The 21,202-nt window shown below is 40.4% G+C and overlaps 1 protein-coding gene across 2 annotated transcripts in view; it reads right to left on the bottom strand.

Annotated features, from left to right (window-relative positions):
- Positions 1-2,669: 2,669 nt before the first annotated feature.
- The window catches only part of fam204a (family with sequence similarity 204 member A), a 28,128-nt gene continuing 9,595 nt past the window's right edge, over positions 2,670-21,202 (bottom strand). For both annotated transcript variants that reach the window (XM_079560615.1, XM_079560614.1), the window contains 2 exons: positions 3,407-3,516; positions 2,670-2,924 (listed from right to left, as the gene is read on the bottom strand). In XM_079560615.1, the coding sequence (XP_079416741.1) occupies positions 2,873-2,924; positions 3,407-3,516 (162 nt within the window). In that variant the 3' untranslated portion in view covers positions 2,670-2,872. The remainder of the gene's footprint in view (positions 2,925-3,406; positions 3,517-21,202) is intronic.

The raw sequence follows: 21,202 nt of genomic DNA, 5'->3' as shown, positions 1-21,202 counted from the left end.
TTTGTCTGCGAGTTTTCCAGAAATTGTAACTTGCATGTTTTCAATCAGAACCTACTCACAACCCACATCTACTTTATAGTGTTTATACAGGGAACTGGTTAGACCACTCTTGTCCCAGTCAACCAGCAGATAAAAAAAAATTCTAATCACTGGGTTGGCACAATTTTGTAGTCTGGGAATTGTAGCAGCATCACTCCAGTCCACTTTACTTGAACCCAGATTCACTTCCAGGGATAGTTTTGTGCAGCGTGTGAATGCAAATTCTGACCCTGGTTTCCACCAACACACATCAGCCAAATAAACGACTAAAACATTAAAACATGTAAATTTAACCAGTGATTTTTACTAATTTTTCTCCCATTAGTCTTCAATTTAGTTTGTAAGCTTTGAGAATATTCCATGAAGTGCACAATGGTGCCCTTCAAACCAAGTGTGAAAGAACCCTATCTTTGTATCTGTTTTTTGTAGTATTTGTTTCCAAGATGTTTTTGCCCAGTGCAGTTGAATGCATCTTTCCAAAAACGCTGTCAGATTAGAGAAATTTGAATGTCTGCAACCCCCAATGAGGGAAAAAACGCGACTAAATAAAGTTCACTCCATGCTTAGTAAGTAAAAAATAAATAAAAATCTCACTGAGACTAAAATGTTCCAACAAAAACATGGCCTATTTCCGGACAGTACCTGCACCACAGCCTGAGAACCACTGATCCAATACCCCAGCAAGGACTTTCTATGAAGTCGGTGCTAATTTCTAAAAGTGAAAAACGGGGAGAGAATTCGCTGTAGATCAAAGCAGATCAAAGTGGGAGAGAATACACTGGTTTAGAGGAGTTTAGAGAAGCTGAAGGAGCTCTTAGCACAATGACGAGCGAATGTAGGCTTATAGTAAACAGCCCGCGCCTCTTGTTTGGGCTCGAGACAATGCCGTGTGTCTCTGCATGGGCGAGGGCCAGCAGCAAATCCCCCCTCCCCTCCTCAGCAGTTTACGGACGCTCGCAAACGCCCGTACAGCCAAATTTCATTTTCTCCCTACAAATCCTATCGCACATTATCCTGTACATTGCATTAGGGACATAATCTTCCCTTTCTCTTCGGCGGCAGAAGAATGAAGCGCCTTCGTGATTAACCCACTTTACAGCAATAAATAAACGCATCATCCAGTAATGTACACCAGATTTAATTTGACGGGGGGGAAACGCTCAAATCACGGAAATGCAATTCAAAATAACACAATGCAGACACCAATGGGCGCCTTAGGAATTAATTTCGATCTGTCAATTTCCCTCTCCCTCTGTGGATCATTGCTGGCTTATAATTTATACGCTAAATGAACACAGTCAGAGGTTGTAAATACTAAACTACTGCTGAAAGAGAAGCAGCTGGGGAGAGAAGAGCACTACCAAGGCACTGCAGGAGTCAATATAGTGCCCTGGCCTACACTCAAATACAGAGACATAGTTAAGTCTTCTCATTTAGACGCAGACCAATTCAACTGTACCTCATATAGACAAGAAATCAACACAAGGACGCAGTGTTAATCAAGTGGTTCATGTCATTATTGACCCCTAGTGGCTGGAGTTGGTATCTTTGTGGTACATGGTTAATTCCAATGTACTTACAAAAAACAACAGCTCCTTTATTGACCACTTGTGGATTCTGAAACTACTGTACTCATTTCTTCAGACGTAACTGTAAACTTCGAGAACTACTGCCTACACTTTTGTCACAATGCGTATCACGATACTCAAGGCCGATCCGAAACGTATTGCGATGCAGTATGTGATTATGATAAGTAATATGTTTACATTAAAATGTGTAAAAAGAAAACAGTCATGTGTCCAAAGTTTAAAAACCACATGCCATTTGACATTTATTAAAGTGTAAAGACCAAAAAGCAAAGAAAAACAAAATGTAACAAAGTGCTGTGTAACTGTTACTGGAAAACAAAGGAGTGTAGGATAAAAATGCCTCCAAACACAAGTATTGAAAGTATTGTGATCCTGACTTGTGGTTTGTGAGGGAATGTATCCACCCACAATGTTTTCTTGCCCATTAACTAAAGGTTTTGGTTCAATGGGCGAGGAAAGTCCTTTTTGATCCTCATGGTGGGGAGCCGACATTGCTGTAATTACCACCCCTGACTCCAAAAGACACTTGGTAAACAGGATTCCAATGGTGACTTTACACCACCCTAGCACTGCTTAACTTCTTATCTCCCGCCTGAACCGAGAGATCTTTTTCCTCACGTCATCAGATTTTTTTTCCATCATTTTTTTGTTGGGTATTCAACTCATTTTTGTCATTTTTTGGTCATTTTTTGGTCAAATTTTAGTAATTTTTTTGTCAAATTTTTGTCATTTTTTTGTCACATTTTGTCACATTTTTGTCATTTTTTCGTCACATTATTGTCAATTTCTTGTGACATTTTTGTGACATTTCCATCATTGTTTTCGTCTCAGTTTTGTCACTATTTTCACACCTTTATTCCAGAAGCTTTTGCATTGGGGTAAAGCCAAACTGGAGAAAATGTGCTTGGTTCAGGTGGGAGTTAAGGGGTTTTAAAAGCCTAGCTCCAAAGAGTTTTTTTTTGTTGTCTAAAAATTGCAACAGTATATCCCATGTGACAACGTGGAGCTATGTATCATATTTTTAACCATGCTCGCGCGAGAATGTGGCTTTTTGCCCTTCTAAGGAACAAGCTTCGTAGGAGGAGATTGAGCAGCCATGTTCATTTCACGGACCACTCTGGATCATTACTATGACTGGGGCTGAATGCTGGTTATCTCGTCCATCTTACATCTATGTTTTTGTTGCTCCAACCATTGCATCAGTGGAGAATCTTTGCAGTCTTTGTGCTTTTGGTTCCCGACTATCACATAAAGCCCATGTTGCTCTTGGTCTCCCATCGTTTCTTGGCTTCAAACCTGCAAAAACACAAAACAAAGCAATGAACAATTCCTATCGCAATTATATAGAAACTTGTAGAGTTCCATACACTTTTTATCAGTAGGAACCTCAAACCCTGCCCTCCAGAGGCTGAGACCATCACATCTCAACATCTGACCAATAGGCCTGTCATAGTGATTACTATACTGACTTTATCCTTCTGTTTAATTACTTGAACAATTTTGCTGATGCAGATTGACTTTCATTGTGATTCATGTTAATTGCAACTTGTGTGTTATTGAAGATACACTGTAACCAAAAATGTGCCCAAAGAATGAGATCAATCTGAACATCCTGAATGACCAGGTTATTCCATCAATAAGAAGATGATAATGCCAGGGAATCAATGACAGTCAATTTTACCTAGCCCCATCTCAATCAAACATTACAGGACTTCCATTGTGTGATGTCTTCTAACACCCGGCAATGTAATTTTTTTGGACATAGGGAGATGGCGTACCCCCAGGCGATCTCCTTCTTCCTCTTCTGAGCGGCCTTCAAAGCTTCCTCTTCCTGTTTTCGTTTGGCGAAGTCACGGCAATCAGCGGCTTGAGCGATTTTCACAGCCAGCTTTAAACACAGGGAGAGGAGAGACCATCAGAGAGGACAGCCGTGCTACGGACCTGTCAGCACGGCTTCATGTCAATCTCGACGCTCCTTTATGAAACATATCACGCCACGTCTGATCAAAAATAGACCGAAATGGCCAACGCTAATAACAATTGAGGCATTAACGCGTGTCAAAGTACATGCAAGAGGGTTTACTTCAATTTCATCATTTCATAGAGTGTAATTTTGTTGGCTGGATTTGACATTTTGCTTTCCAAGATTTAACCAGTTTACTCCGACAATGTAATTAATTTAGTATTTGCTTCTTCACAACATTCATAAACTCATTTTGAAGGAGTTAACACAGCTAATTTCGGTGGCAACTTCAGTAGAAATTGAATCTATTTGTGCCAATAACAATTATAGTGAAGCAATAAAGTAACAAGTGGAATGTCTAACCAGTGATCCTCAAAATACCGAACTAATTTCTTCATACGTGCATGTAACTGCAGCTGCACGATATGAGAAAAACTTCAGATATTCAAGAACTACTGCATTGTTTATTATGCTAACAATTAGGGCTGGGACGATACACTTTTGTCATGATCCGATACGTATCACGATACTCATGGGCCGATTCAAAACGTATAGCGATGCAGTAAGTGATCATGATGAGTTATATGTTTACCTTCAAAACAGTAAAAAGAAAACAGTCATGTGTCCAAAGTTTATAAACCACGCCATTTGACATTTACTGAACTGAAGTGTTAAGATCGAAAAAGTAAAGAAAAACACAAAAGGTATCACTTTATTTCACACTACCTTGATACTTTGTACCTAACTTAATTTAGTACAGTGTAATCTGCTTTGTAACAATCTGTAATAACTTGTATCTATGTAGTTCATACACAATGGAATAATGTGTATTTGTACTTTGTAGGTAAATAATGTAGTATGACAAATTACCTTTAGGCTTAGGACTTAAAGCAGTACTAAGTAGCTCTTCCCCCTAGAGAGGCCATAAGCGCAACTGCAGGTGTAGTAGCAAGTTACGATTTTTTAATTTATTAATTGTCTTGGAGAGTAGACAGGAAAGGCGAAGGGAGAGAGGGTTACTGTGCATCCAATTATACAATAGAAATATTTTTTTTCACTCAAACTTGGCTGTAAATACTGTTTAAAGTGACGTTAGCCCGCAGTTAGCTTTGCCCGTTAGCATGTTAGCTTCTTCTTCGTGATTACATTAGTGTGTATTGCTTTCTCCGCACCGGGGGCAGTCAAGTTGCAAACATGGTTTTCTGGCCAGAGACACCAGGGGGAGATGAAAGACCCTCCAATCATCCCATAAACACTTGTATTACCCCCACAGGCACTACGGAAAGGATTTATTAAGGTAAATAAGTTACTTAGTACTGCTTTAAGGTTAGGGTTAAAGTTAGGGTCTAATGTCTGCTTATGTACCTGAAAACTGCTAATACACTTTATTCCATTGTATATATAACCCTCAGGTACAAGTTATATAACACATTGTTGCGAAGCCCATTACTAAAGTTGGCAGGTACAATGTATCAAGGTAGTGTAAAATAGAGGTTTACCGCACAAAATGTAACAAAGTGCTGTGTAACTGTAAAAAAGGCTTCCAAACACAAGTATCGAAAGTATTGCAATCCAATTCAATCCGATATTTTGTCCCAGCCCTACTAATAATATTTCAAGAAAGTATGTTCCATTAACATGCTTTTTGACATTTGTTTGGCAAAAAGCATGTTGATGATTTAGCTTTTCTACAATGGATATACCGTGGATGAATGAGAGCCTTCACAAATACTTATTTGGTAATAATTTTCTGCATCATTATCTTACACTTTGTTGGTTAGAAAATGTAATATTGATCTAAAACAAAACATCCAGTAGTTTCACTTACTGATCCTCCAAGCGAGCTAAAAAAAATCCTCGCCCTAACCCCTTCTCCCCTTTTGCTGTGTAGCTGTTTTCAACAAGAGGAAAAAGGAAAAGAATATACACTGGTCGGCATATGTGGCTGAGGCTACAGCAAGTGTCTTTACTTTGCGATGAAGGTTGTAACATGGTAAAAAGCTCTGAATAGTAACACCTATGTAAAGGAAACAAAAAATGAGTCAAAACAATCTCAAGAAATTGAGATACATTTTTGAAAACATCTAGACTTTTGTAACTTGTTAAGTTACAATGGTTACAATGTGATTTTTTTTAGGCTGTGTTATCAAAAATGTGTATATAAACATTTGAGCCTGTGGTGGTCTATATACAGTATCTATGTCTAATATTATATATAGGCTGGCACAAACAAACATACAAACATACAAACCCTCATATCCAATTCACAAGGGGCTGTTTGTACAGCTAACAATTTTTGTCTTTGGACGGTGTAGTGCCATTTTGTGCGCCATGACATGTTTCCAGGCATTATGTTTGAACTAAAGGTCAGATGTTCATTGTGAATTAGAGCTCGGTATTTTAATTGCTTTTATGTGAATGTTATGGCCACACTCGATGATGAAACGGCTCCTATCGCTCTCTGTTTTTTGTGCTGGTGCCTTTTAGTGTCACCTCACATTGTTTTTCATTATGATTACCTCTTTATTCCCTTGTTTACAGAGCAAATGAAACAAGACTTTGAGTAACAATGCATTTATTACACAACAGCATTTTCTATGTTCATGTTCTATGTTTTTGGGGGCGCTGGGGTAAACTGCTCCGCCCCCTTGCTCGCGGACTACTCCAGGCAATCCCTCGAATCGAAAGTGAACTGAATGACCGTGACAGCAAGAGGCAAACATTGGAAATCCCACCGACGACATGTGCACATTGTGAGGCAGAATAATCCCAATAACCCCAGCCACATCGACGTGCGGGAAACAAAGGGAAAAATCCTGCCTCCCCTGCTCCACTCACGAGACGAGGTTTACTACTGAGGCAGAGGACGACTTCGATAAACAACTTGGAACAATTTCAGCAAAGCATTCGGGTAATTCTGTGTAATATTCACATGGTACAAATGCAAGGGGGAGGGGGGAGTCAAAGTGTTGCGGTGCTGAAGGAATGTACCATCACAGGACGACAAAGTGTAGTTTACTTAAGAAAAAAATGGCTTAGAAACTTTTCTTAAACAAGCAACAACACACAAACTTTGCTCTAGATCAGGGGTGACCAAAGTGGGGCCCGCGGGCCATATTTGGCCTGCTGAAACAATTCTGTTGGCCCGCCAGAGAGTGACCTACTTTTGCACGCATCTGGTTAATACTAACTCTTCCATTCATTCTCAATGGTAAATGTGGGTGCAGTACCCTTTTTGACCACCAGGGGGGGGGGGGGGGGGGGCGCTGTTTCACTCCTTTCACAAAGTTAAGGTTGTGGTGTTGTAGCGTCTTAGTACTATCAATGGCTAAAAAAAAAGAAATTAAAATAAAAAATAAAAAATAAATAAAAAGCAAATAAAATAAAGTAACTATTATTTTTTGCAGTTATATGTGTTTCGTGCTTGACATTGCCGTGTTTGGCCCGCGACTCACAGGCACTTTTTCATTTTGGCCCTCAGAGACAAAAAGTTTGGGCACCCCTGCTCTAGATGTTCCACTGGACCATAAGCTACAACAGTTAGCAGGCAAGAAAAATATATACGAAAATATGCAACAAGAAGTGAGAGACTGAGCTATGGGTTTCGAATTGGCCGGAAGCGCCCTCTGCAGGTAGTAGTGGTAATGACACAATTTAAAACAGGGAACACAAGCTTTCACATCAATCTAATGGCATGCAAGAAAATCCATGGCACTGTGAAGAGCAAGCTGGATTATGGTCTTTCCAAAGAATCCACACTGAGAGGACTTAAAATGACCCTTAACTTGTGACAGTTTTCAAAGTTTGTGCGTTATTTTCATTGGTAGTTGTAACTATCCGCCTCTTGACCAGAACTAACTTGAAAAAGAGGTTTTTAATTGCATTGGGGGTTATGCACGGTGGTGCAGCGGTTTGTGCTGCACATCAGCAAGAAGGTCCCGGGTTCAATTCCCACCTGGACGGGGCCTTTCTGTGATTTGCATGTTCTCCCCGTGTCTGTATAGGTTTCCTCCGGTTACTCCGGTTTCTCCTACTACTAAAAATATATGGTGAATCCCCCAACCAGGTGATTCTGACCATCAGCCTGGCTCCACATCTGGAGATGGGTCACCGGGAGTGGCAGTCGCCCACTGCTCCTTACGGGTTACCACTGCGGGATCGAAGGATGGGTCAAATACACATATAGTAGAAGGTCAGTTATCAAGTCAGATGCTAGCAAGCGCAAGCTGAAAATAAAAACAAGCTGATTGTTGGTCATATATTATGACCCCAAATGAGTCAATTAGAGAATGCTGCGTGATTAAACAATGAGTAAATAACTCGACTGATGAATCCACTTTTGCATGTGCTACTCCTTTTTGCACATAAGCAAATGCTTGGTAAATGACTCCCTCAGTGTATAATGAACTTCAGTTACTGTGTTAATTAATAGGCACATGAACATTACTGTATTAGCAGCTAAAATCACAGTGGAGCCGTAGCTAACATCAAGCTAGCTAAAGCCATTTTATTTCAATTCATGTACTGCCCACGGATATGTATTTACATAGTCTGTCATCACAAACAACGAACATGAGACAATTTTAATAAAATATACTCAATAGAGCACTTCAAATTGACGCGTTATTGATTGAACCTGACTATTACGATGCTGTAGCTATTAGCCAACATTTAGCCTGTTTTGAATCCTAACACACACTGCCTCTGAATGTTTTTTTAGTTTATTAGAAAATAAGTTAAGAAACACAGATCAGAGCGCTAAAGCAGTTGTAGATGAAACAGTGTAACCCAAAACTGTGTGAATGAAGCAAAGATACTCTACCCTAACCAGTGCTTAATTTGTAAATTTGTATTTTCAGGAACACTTTTGGTCTGATGTGATAGATTGGGGGAACAGGCCAAAACATTTGCCGGAACACTCTCATTAAACACCATTATATCAGCTGCATTTTTTGCCGGATCCTCCTAAATATTTCCCGGATCCTTTACCCTGAAAATAATTAAATTGGGGGAATGCGCTCCCCCAAACGGGGGATCAAATTAAGCACTGACCCTAACCCTAACATTTTTGATTGGTGGACATCCACACTACAAGGCAAAACTGAAGAAATGTCAAAGTGCCAATTATTAGTACAACAGTTGCTGTTTTAGTCATAACTTAAAGAAGTGTAGAATATTTGCCAACCAGAGGAAAAAGAACAGTTACTTTGTGCTGTTCTAAGTCGCCATTTGAGGCCAGAAACATTAAACGTAAATATATCAAATGTATTCTACGATTGTCCACTAGATGGAGTCAAGAGCTCTCATTTTCCAAACAGTATAGTAATAGAATAGCGGCTTCTGGAATAGTATAGGGGCAGTGGATGGATATGCCGCACCATTTAAAGCCATGCTGCAAGAAACTGGTGCTATCTCGGTCACAGTGGCCTTATAAGGTAAGTGGCATCACTCTCAACAGATGATTATCAAATTTGAGTCTGTAAAGATTAACTATCGTCTGTTAACTTTGGATCTTAGACTCTTGGACTCATGAACAATTGCCTCTCGAAGTACAAAAAACCTGCACGTTCGGCTGAACTGAAACAAAATCAAGAAACCGTTGGATGATTCTGTGCAACATTCACATAACATAATCAAGTCAATGGGAGGGGGAGGAGGAAATCTTAAGGTAATGAAGAAACCACCGCGGCGCCACTTGGAAAGGGGAAAAAAAAAAGACCTGCTTGAAAAAAAAAAATGTTTCAATTATAATTAAGTGGGATAAACTTTATTAGAAAGGCTGAAACTAAAATATCTCCTAATGCATGCTGGGATTAAGCAGGTCAGAGCGAGCAGGCAGGAAAAATTAAACTCTAAAGGCTTTTTATCACCATATTTCAGGAACCAAGGGTGTAAAATGTTCTAATTTAGGGATACATTAAAAGCTATAAAGGTCTTTGAAAAAGATTAATGGTACTTTGCTTGGATTTAAGATAAGGGCCCCGGCTGGCTGCTGGTGCTGCTGCTCTGGCCGGGCCCTCAGGCATTCATCTATACAGTCACTGCAGATTTGTCAAAGCCTGCAGCGCGCATACTGTCACAGCCCTCCACTTTCTCTCCTCTATTCCTTCTCTCCTTCTTCTACTCGTGCGCTTTACAGCTTTTAAATCGTGTTTTGTGCGGCTAAAGAGTCGGACGGCTGATTGCTCTTACATTAGTGCCCAGATTTATGGAGCGATGAATGGGGAAAAGATGAAAAAAGGGGGTTTTAGTTCTTCACTTTTTAACTGGGTGGTTCTGACAAGCTCGGAGGGACAAAGCGATGAGGATTAGAGATGGTTCAGGCCTGGTTTAGTCATGGCTAAGTCCAAGTACAGTGCGGTTTGACCATATTTTACCCAGCCCTCGAATGACTTAACCACATATGAACCTATTTAACCCACAGATCGTCTTCCAACAAAGCCTGCAATTACTTAATGTTTCTGTTGATTAGCATTGGCCAGCAGTTTGTGTATACAGTCAAGGTGTGTTGTGTTTCTTTGATTTGGATCTTGACAGCTATGGCCTCCATACACTCATGTTTTTGTGCATTTCTTACTCAGAGCCCTCACTTGCTTTGCGGGTTTCTAACAAAGCTTGAAAATGCATAATGTTGTGTTGATGAGATGAGCATAAGTGTATGAAGAAAAGTGCTGTTTCGGTGCTATTTCTTTGACTTGGATCTCTTACACTTTTTTTTAACCAATTGAGATTAACAACCAACAGATACAATTCAAAGGGGGTGTCTCAAGTGCTCTCAATCTGTTCATACATGCTTACTTAGAATCACCAAGCTTCCAAATACTGGTTTGCCAGATCTAATCACGGCATAAAGGAGCAAAAGGCTTAATAAAAATGTCCACAACACAACTATGGACACGTTTGAACTTGGACATTGCTAATGCTTTTAATTACCCCATAATGTAACCAATAAAGCATCTTTGTTTGAAATATCCAGCCTCCTATAGCCTTGTATATCTAAACGCGTGGTTAGTTTTGTTATGGCATTCCCCCCCGTTTGTTTTAACCAGGCCCAAACCTTAATGTCAGGCGAGTTACCAAGGAGACCGCGCAGATCCCAGAGACAAAAAGCCCCTCGAAAGTCTGATTAATCAAGCCTTGCAAACAGCTTATTTCCTTTAGCCTGCATGCAAGTATGAAAATGAGATTGGGGCAGCAGTACATTGTGCAGATTTGTTCATTCTTATCTGAACAAAGCCAGCGGCAGCTTATTTCATGGATCACTGGCACTGTCGGCTCCGCGGCGCCAAGCAGGTGACGGCTCCTCTCTCCGCGCTAGAACGAAATTAGCAAAAAGTCGGCACAAATTAGCCTCTCATATTTTCAGTAATATGACATTATTTTTCATTTACTTTTTTTGATCCACTTTTCAGGATTTCGCGCACCCCTCCCCGTGCGTGCCAAATCCTTTCACATCACAGGCGGCGGAAAATAACAGTAAGCCGCGCGAGAAAGAAAGAAAGAAAAAAAAAAAAAGGGAGTGAATGCAGGAGAAAAGGGAGACCTCGGTGCTTCTTTGTTTGTGGAGGTCTTACACTTAATATCATCGTACACTTTTTTTTTGCAAAGGTCTTTGAAAGCGCGACTTACCGTCCAGAAACGTGAGCATTATCAACATTAAATTTAAACAGATTAAATGTACAATGACTAAAAAGCATTTGAAATATATTTAATTGAAAAAAACAAAGCCTTGTAATATGTTGAGCGTCCCTGTCAACACAAAAGTCCTGTCCATAACTTCATATTACATTTTAATCGCATCCATAGCTCCAAAGTGATGAAATAGCAACTAATATACATATATAATAACAGAATAATGCCATAGTGTAGGAAAACCCCTCTGCTATTTTAGCTATAACGCTCTTACAGCTCATATTAGCGCACAATTAGCCGCTGTCTCTTTGCCTCTGGCTCTTGTGTGGCCCGTAGACGGAGCAGTTAACACACGGTTTATTCTCTGGATTAATGCTCTGACCTTTGGAAGATCTGAAATATTCATGGAGCACAAAGGAAAGAGCGGCGGCAGAAGCGGCAGTGGAGGCAGGAGGAGGAGGAGATAGGACGGGCCGCGCCGAGGGTTAAGTCAACACCAGCGCTTTTGAGTGCATTAAGTCTGGGTCGTCCCGGAGACTCACGCGCACCCCCGAAACATGAGGGTAGATCGCATAAGCACACTGATTTTTTTGGTGCTGGGAGATTTAAATGGTATACTATAGCAAGCCAAGAAGAGTAGTAGAGTGATAATTAAACTAAATGATGCAGGCAGAATTTGATAAAAGTACAAAAATAATCGACCAGCAGTGCAAAAACTTTCAATAACATATGTTCCATGTCCCACCAGACAGAGCTCAAGATTAAATCGAACTAAATCCTGTATGAACCAGAAGAACACCACGTATTACGATATCACAAAATGAAAATGAGGACCACAGTATCACCAGCGGGACACGCACCACAGTTTGAGAGCCGCTGTCATAAGCAAATACATCAAACTGCGCTTACATCTTGAAGCCAGGCCTTAAATACAACTATGGGTTTCATATCCTGTCGAAATGGAAAACAAGAGGACATCTAAGGTGAAATCTCAGCGCTCAAAAGGCCAAATTGTGACATTTCGTGGGAAGAATAAGTTGCATATTTGTGTTTCAGGTCATTACAGAAAACGCTGCCAATAGCCCAGTCCCTGTGTAATTGCAAATTTGCAGTTAAGCATAAGGCTACCTGCACAGCGGTGTCTTACCTTAAAACCGCAGTGGCAATTAAACAGCAGGTGCATCAGAACAATGGTGCACTAAATGAGTAGGAAATTACTTGTCTGTGTGGATAAAGTGTTAAAGCTCCCATTAACAATATGAAATAAATGATGGCTTTAAGGAAGAAATGGCCTTAAAGCCATTCATAAAATCCCTATCCAGGACGCCTCTTCCAATTAAAACGTGTGAGAGGTGGATTAACAGGGGCTATATGGCTTTGGCTGGCTAAATCACCTCCCCGAGCTGCTCCGCTGCCTTCAACGTGTAAACGATTAATGAGTGGTCTAATTCCCTTATCACAGCACCTTAATGCCTAAATAATGTGCCCTTAGTCAACTCTGGGAAGCAGCGCCCTATAAGAAAGGAATGAATATCAGATTAGGCAGCTCAAATGGTTTTTCAGCACTATTTCTGAGGACTAGAGAAAAAAAAAAACTTGGTTCAGATCCAAAGCTTTTTACAACAAGAAGGTGAAAGGTCGAAGGGTCAGTGGATACCACCCAGGCCGCGCTGAAAAGACACGGACAGCAGGGAAGTTTTTAAGCTAGTTCTTAATGGGGGTAATAGACTCAAGACAATGCAAATGAGAACTTAAAGGTCTTAAATGACAATGAGAGTGACACCAAAGCAACAGCAGATGTGTTTGGGCTGATTAGGTAATGTGTGATAAGCAAATGTAGCAACAACAGCGGAGGATGGCGAGTGAGACCTGGGTCATGGACCACCATCAAAATGTGGACACATCAGCCAATCCGCCCTTAGGCCTGAAAGTAAAGGTAATATAAGCTTTATTTAAATTTACAGCTAATCCATGTGTAAATCCCAACCCAAGAAGGAAACCAAACATGCACGGCAACAAAATGTTTAAAATATAGTTGCGATTCAAGCTTGTATGAATGGCAGCTAATTCTGTGAATGTTGTTTGGACTTTGGAATAAAAATGAAACTTTCTAGAGTTTAATAAAATGTACAATGTTTTACCCTTATCAAAAACATACAGTACCTGGAGTTGTGTTTGGAGTCATTCACACATTTTTGCATAATCTTTGATCTCCCACAACTATTTAAAGAGCTATAGCACCTGTCTTAGGGTTTTGTTTTGCCCATACTGCACATTTCTTCTCTAATTTCGCTCTCAAGCTTCTCCTGCAGCACCCTACTCATAACCAGGGGAGCTCACGGAGTCACTGCAGACCTCCCGCCCAAGATCCCACTCTGTCCCAAATCTCACCCTCCACAGCAGAGCAGCAAAAGGCTAAATAACCCTCCAGAGCTTCGGTATTACTAAACCAAAAGCTACTGCTACTTCTGGTGCTAGCACTAATGTTTGACAATTTATACACACGGAAGGCCAACACAAACTTTGAATAAGTTGATTTGAATTTAGATCAATACTGCAGAACTAATACTTGTAAAAAGCATAATACCTCTGCTTTTATTTCATGGACAATAAGGGGAAAAGACATAATAGTAAAAACATATACAGTATATCGCCCAAAGGCTCCAGTAGAATATGTTTCAATAGGGAAAATACTATTGTGTAACGTTTTTTAGATGAATGAATAATAATGAGCCAGGACTGTAAGCCTCATAAAAACGGCTTACATAAGACGGTATTGCACTTTACAAGCCTGTGTCGCAGGTTTCTGCTACACTGTGGTCTGCTAAACTGGGGCAGAATGTCCATTTACCACATGTGTTTATATCCTGGTCTCTCATTATGTCAGTGCCCTCTGCTGGACACGTGTGGAATTCTTTCCTTTATTTATCTGCCGCCGAGTGGCTGGACTGAGCATTCTGGTTATTTCTTTAAAAAATCCATAACTTCGCACAGGAACTCTTTTTCTTTTTGACATTCTCAGAAATTTGTGCTCTACGAGTCGTGGGTCTGATTGAATCATTTTGCCGCCTGTTGGAGACCCCATGGTGTAGTGGCTTAAGGCAAGACACAGCAGATGAATAGGGAAACTTTTTAAATTTAGGAGATATCAAGTTGAAATTTCTGCTGTAGATTACTGACAAAAATATGAAAAATAAATGTATTGCAAGTTTTCGGTCATTTTATATTTTCATGTAAAATGAGGTGTTTTCTGACTAAAAATGCCCAAAATGGCCACTATTTTTGGTGCCAAAATCGGAATGATTGATTGACTTATTATAGTTATGAAGATATTTTCAGAGGGGAATTTTAATATGTTGTTTATTAGTGAAAACATCTTCAGGTTAGAAATTAGATATGAAAGACCAAAACCTTCAAAATATGGATAAATGTGAAGTCTGTTGGTGCTATTCAAGTGGAGATATTGTCGCACCAATGTGAGGAAACTGCATTTTGACAAAATGCCCAATGAAAATTACAATTTCCCATTTATATCTATGGAGAAACATTGAATCAGTGCATTAATTAAACGTCTTATGTAAAGATGAGGTATTTTTATGTAAAAAAAAAAGTTTTGCCTGTAGTGTTTCCCCTTAAAAACAAACGTTTTCCGTTCTCCATCGGGGCAGCATCACAACACCCCTCTGTATCTTCCCTCCACTTTGACAAACTGTATCCAACCATACACAAAGCAAAGGCACTTCAGGGACGTCACACATTGAACGCTCTGCCATTTTAATCTGATGCGAGATACGTGACACATCATCTTTAGGGAGACGGCAAGAAAAAAAAAAAAAACCTCCAAAGTTCCCCTGCTTTGTAAAGACTCCATTATCTGCGCTCTCGTGAGTAGCTTAATGGGGAGCTTTGAACTTACAATAATAATATGCCATCAACAGTTTTATAAGCTAATTAGAAAATAACTGTTTAATTAATATGAGTGAGTGGCACTAAAATGGCAATCATGAAAAAGGAAACCAAGGGTGCTAAGCTTCCACTACCACCAATTAAGGAGTAATTACAAACAAATTATATATGTGTTTTGCTGTGGGCTTCAACATAGAAAAAAAAATGGCTCTAATTAAAAGAGAAAACATGTTAATTAATTAAACAGCACACAAATCTACATTGAAAAGTATGCTTTGTCTATCAAGTAATTAACGGAATACAATAATCCAAATGAGATTCCCAGGCATGTGATAAAAGCTTATTCCAAAATCCATTTCCAAAATTAATGGGCGAAAATTTAATGTGAGTCATCCCCGATACAATAAAAGTTCATCCGGTGATAAATTGCGTGCGATGAAGGAGGAAGAACAAAGACAGGAGTTTTGTTCAAGAACTGAGTGAAAGAGGCCCGCGGGGGATACGAGGAGATGTGGGCGGGGCAAAGTACGAATCTGATCAAAATACTTTCCTTATAAGAGTGGCTTGTTAATTCCTTTATAACAAACATAAGGCTACTGCAAAGAAGAGGGTCATAGGGGTGCCTTCAGGGGTCATTTATTTACTGTGGATCCTAAAAGAGACCTGCCATTTCATACTATTGAAAATATGGTGTATTATTTATTTATTTCTGAAATTAACTTGTTATTTGGCCCAACTCACAAGTGCCATTTTAAACTAGAACTTATATCAAATATGTTATAAAATAGTAATGAGATATGTTCTTACCTGAGCTTAGATGAGTTGATGTGTACCTGTCTGGTCTTTATGCGTGCGCTCAGTCACGTAAAAAGACGAAAGATAGTTAGCATTTAGCCTCTCCTCCTCTCCTCTATGGGGCCAAACGGGGTGAAGTTAGAAGTGACCAAGCTCTTCCACGTTTTCCCGATTTAAATACGGTTACGTGAGTAGTTACACGATCCAAGTATAGTTACACAAAATTAAACATGTCGATTTTCTAAGTGGATGAAAGGGGTACTACTATAAGGTATACTGTAAGGCGCAACAACACCTTAGGAGCACTTCGACGTAATATCTTCTCTTCCATTGAATTCTCGGTGCAGACATCAAAGTGCTCCTAAGGTGTTAATACAAGTGAGGCTAAATTGTAACAACATCTCTGGTCTTTTTGTGTGGCTGAGCGCACTCCAGGTACCCAAACAGGTACGCATCAACTCGTCTAAGCTCAGGTAAGAACATATCTCAGTATGGAAAAACGGTGGCCTGTTCCTTTAAGTCTTCTTAGATCAGTCAGTGCATTTGGGAACACCTGGCTAATTAGAAAGATTTGAGAAACTCTCTGGACATTTGCCATTCCAGAAAATCATTTGCACATTGAAACTATTTCCACAAAAAGCGCTTAGACGATTTGACACTTATAAATCATATCATGTATAAAGCGATTTCCAAACCTGTATTACCAAGCGTCTCAAAGCGCCACACTGTAGTCATCATTCATTGACACCGTATACTCAAGTAGCCACAGCCGCCCATTAATGCCAATTGGGGTAGATTGACAGAAGCGAGGCTGCCAATCTGTGCTATCGGCCCCTCTGAACACCACTCACCCACACTCTCATTCATTGTACATGTTTTTAGTGGTAGGGGAAACAGGAGTACCCGGAGGAAAAACACGCAGACACGGGGAGAACATGCAAACTCCACACAGGGGATCGAACCCGGGACCCCAGGCGCTGCACTGTGGTTGCCCACTGCTCCTGACAAGTTGCCCCACTATCAAGAAATGATGGGCCAAATGCAAAGACATTTCCCCGACTTATCAAAACATCAAATTACAAAATTACAGCAGAAGAGTAAATCAAAGAACACGTGTGCTCTCTGCGTGAGCTCAGCTACTGAAAATGACTGGATATTGTACACAGTATAACTATAAAAATGCAAACACACACAAGACTGTGTGGTTCATTACAAAAAGAAGAATACCCAACATTTATGAATATAATAAAAAGCTTGTTACATTTTATAACAAAAGCTGGTCATGCCGTGTTAGTGCCTATAGTGGCCCCATAGCTCTCATCACACCTATTAGAGTGCATTACCACTTCAAAACACAAACCCCGCATAGTCTACCTCACCACGGGGTCCCATCTAGCCAGGACCTCCAGCAGCACGACACATGAAAGAGAAAACTTACTCTGCTTTAGACCATTTGAGAAATCAAAGCAAGAAGACACTATATGGGAAATGTCACACAAAAGCAGCCAGCCCGTCTTATTATTTTCCAGTGTAATACAGTGAATTAGTTTGGTCTCTGTAGACTCCAGTCAGATGTGGAGAGAGGGGGGAGGATGAATGAGCCACCTCTGAACTAAAGCAATCTGAAATATACATTCATAGATGTACAAACCCATCAGAGAAGCAAGTCATTCAGAGCGGACAGTTTGGACGTCAAAGGGAATACTTATAATTTCAGGTTTTGACAAAGCCTTAAAGGAGAAAGATGAAATGTCCACTACTTTAAAGCAGTATTTCTCAACTTGATTGTGAGAAACTTTCAAGGGAAAGCCAGATCAGGACACAAGGATACGATTTTTGAATATCAACAGATCAACACAAACAGTGACCAAAAATGTCACAATGTAAATTAATTGTCCACAAAGCAAGTTACCTAGTTGTTAACAGCAGCTGCAGCGAGCGCAGTCCAGGTGGATTTGTTACAGTTTGGAAAATCACAGCGGTGCTTCTCTACAACTTGCAAGAACTATTTCTGTGCTTCTCAATAGGTTAATACTCCATCAAATGCCTGAATTAAGAACACCCCGCGCTCAGTTCCATTTGATCTATGCGATTTTATTGTACAATTGTATAATGACAATAAAGTTCTTCTTCATTGATGACTTTCAGACTTCTCACTTTCCGTTGGCCAACAATGTAGTCTTTATCACTGCTCCATGTATCTGGACTGTTCATGAGGAATTGTTGTGGTCAAAGCTGTGAAAAGCTGCTTGGTGTATTGTGATATGTGTCAGACAACTGCTTCTGAGGTCCTGTGAGGTTGAAGGTAATGTGTCAAGGATGAGATGTTGTTTTCTTGTCAAGCCATGGCTGACTTCAAGTGTCCAGAAAATGACTTTATTGCAGCTTTTGCAACAGCTTCATGTTGTTTCTTGAAGCTCACACAGCAACTTCAAAACATTCTTTAAAGCAGATGATGTGCATACGCATGTGAACCAGGCCTTTAGGTCGACCTTAATCACAAACAAGTCGAAAGTTCAACAGCTATTCCCATATTGAGGCTTGTGGCTAGAAACGGTTCAGAACGGCTTTTCGAAACTGGTGCAGATGCCGAGTTAAAAAACCCTTCTCTACCATGGAAAAGTCCTGTACAACAGAAAGTCTACACTAGGAGTGTCCAAAGTGTGGCCCGGGGAAGAAATACAGCCATCATATTATTTTTTGTTAACACTCAGGCTTTTTATTGAGTTGACGCACACTGCCAGAGATGGTACTTTTCACTGCAAGTTTAATAATTACGTACAATCATAATCCGAGCATGTTAAGGCCATACCGCCTTTGCTCTGCCCGATCCTGTCAGATCTCAGAAAGCTAAGCAGGAAAGGGCCTGGTTGGTACTTGGACGGGAGACTGTTTGGGAACACCAGGAAGCCTGGGTGAATGTAGTGTGTGAGTGAGTGGTGGTGGTCGGAGGGGCCAATGGCGCAGATTGACAGCCTTGTGTCCGTCCGTCTATCCCAGGACAGCTGTGGCTACAATAGTAGCTTACCGCCACAGAGTGTGGCGTGAATGAATAATGCAATGTAAAGTGTCTTTGAGGGTCCAGAAAAGCGCTGTATAAAACCAACGCATTATTATTAGGATAATTATAGTGTGAGACAGAAGGTGAAGGCCTAAACATGAAGCTGCATGGGTAAAATCTCTACTCAAACCAACCAAGTGAATGTTTACCTGCACTGACCATTGCTAGAGATACAGAACACACTATTTTCTATTGTTAAAAAGTCCTGCATATACAGGGTAACACATTAGCCTGAACTACACTGAGTTGCTGATTTTCCGAATGAACTTGTAAAATATTCATAGATGGTTAAACTGTATCGAAAATCCCAACAACACAGCACAGAGTAAGGTCATACAAGGTGCCCCCTGCGCTATAGACTCATCTGACCCCAAACTTTGTCTCTCTGCTTTTGTTCATTTGCCCCATTGATTGAGTATTTCCATCATTAAAGCCCATTAATTGTCTATGTGAATGTGCATTATCAGCAGCCACCATTGTGTTTGCGGCATTTGAGCATGTGGCGAGTTATAATATCCCTCATTATGAGCGGCTCAGATTTCAGAGAGAGCGGCAGCGGAGAGGAAAGCCCCACTGTCCTTGAAACAGACCCTTTGGAAACGCAGCCTGAGCACAGAGGAACAAAGGTGCAGCTGCAGTGGAGACGCGCTTTCGCTCAGACAAAGAAATATTTAAACCTTTTGATAATTTTAGGCTTTTCAGACTAATTGTGCAACGTGTAAAAAGCTAGAACATAACAGACAAGACGGCATCGAACAAATGAAGACCGTTTAAGGATGAAGTGAACATATCAATCATTTAACAACTAAAATAAAATAAAAAATCTTTCTGTTCAAATGTCACCTGAGGAAATTATGAGGGGTGGAAAACAGTACGAAGATCCCACTGCCGCTGACACTGTGACATAGAAGGATGGGTCAATGATAATAATAATAATGGCCTACACTTGTATTGTGCTTTCCAAGCCTAGTTTTTCAACGCGCCACACTGTATTATCACTCTGTCATTATTCATTCACTCCACACTCGGTGGTGGAGTGAATGGCTATAATAGTAGGCTGTGGCTACTATTATAGTCACATGCCATCACTCGCACTCTTTCATTCTGGCCTATATTGTACATGTTTAGTGTGTGAGGGTAAATCGGAGTACCCAGAGGACCCCTACATGCAAACTCCACTCTCCAGGGGATCGAACCCGAGACCTTCTAGTTCGAGCGCTAACTGTTTGGCCATCGTACTGCCAAATGCAGGAAATAACTGTCCCTATACTCCAGAACGTAAATCTGTTTTACCTGCTTTCATTAAAGCCACACTATAGAACATTCATGATTATAGGCTGCTAATTAGCAAGCTATAACCTCTTAACTTAAAGCAGAACTAAGCAAACCACACCCCTAGAAGCCATGAACGCCACTGCAGGTGTCGTAGCTTGTTGCATTTTTTTTTTCACTTATTAATTGTCCATGAGATACTATGCTGACAGAAAAGACAAAGGGAGAGAGGGATATTGTACATTGTGCCACAACCCAATTATACAATGGAGATTTTTTTTTAACTAAAACTTGGCTGTAAACACTGCTAAAGTGTCGCTAGCCTACACTTAGCTTTACACGGTAGCCTGTTAGCTTCTTATTCGTGATTCTATTAGTGTGTATTGCGCCTCCGGGTCAGTGCAGGGAAAGCTGCAAGCCTGGTTTTCTGACCAAAGACTCCCCCAATCATCCCATCAACACTTTGTATTACCCCCAGAGGGACTATGAAAAGGATTTATTAAGGTAAACAAGTTACTTAGTTCTTCTTCAAGTCGCAAATTAGGTTATCAAAAATAACCTTTTTGAAAGAAGACATAGAGACTAATTAACAAAGCGTTTGCTCAGGTGCAAAACACGTAGAATGTGCACAAGGAGAAAAGATTTGGGGTCTCAGTACAGGCACTTTCAAATGGTAAATTAGGTGCAACATGTCCACAAATAATGATACCTATAGGCTATTTTCCAGCTCTCGCTATTTAGCATGTCTTGAAAAATGACCCCCCAATGCATAATGTGTCTGTAAGCACAGCAGCAGCAGCATCTCCATGGACACGAGCTGGTGATGTCCCGATTCCAGCAAAGTTAGTAGTTAGGTCTGAGGATGATTGTTTGGGGATTCTCTTTTTTAGCCAACAAACATGAATGCTTGTGTTTTAGTGTAACTTAAAGCGAGCAGCTAATGTC

Source organism: Gobius niger (genome assembly GCF_951799975.1).
Source record: "Gobius niger genome assembly, chromosome: 7".
Taxonomy (NCBI): domain Eukaryota; kingdom Metazoa; phylum Chordata; class Actinopteri; order Gobiiformes; family Gobiidae; genus Gobius; species Gobius niger.
The sequence above is the reverse complement of the archived record's forward strand: the minus strand, read 5'-3'. Positions and strand labels throughout refer to the sequence as shown.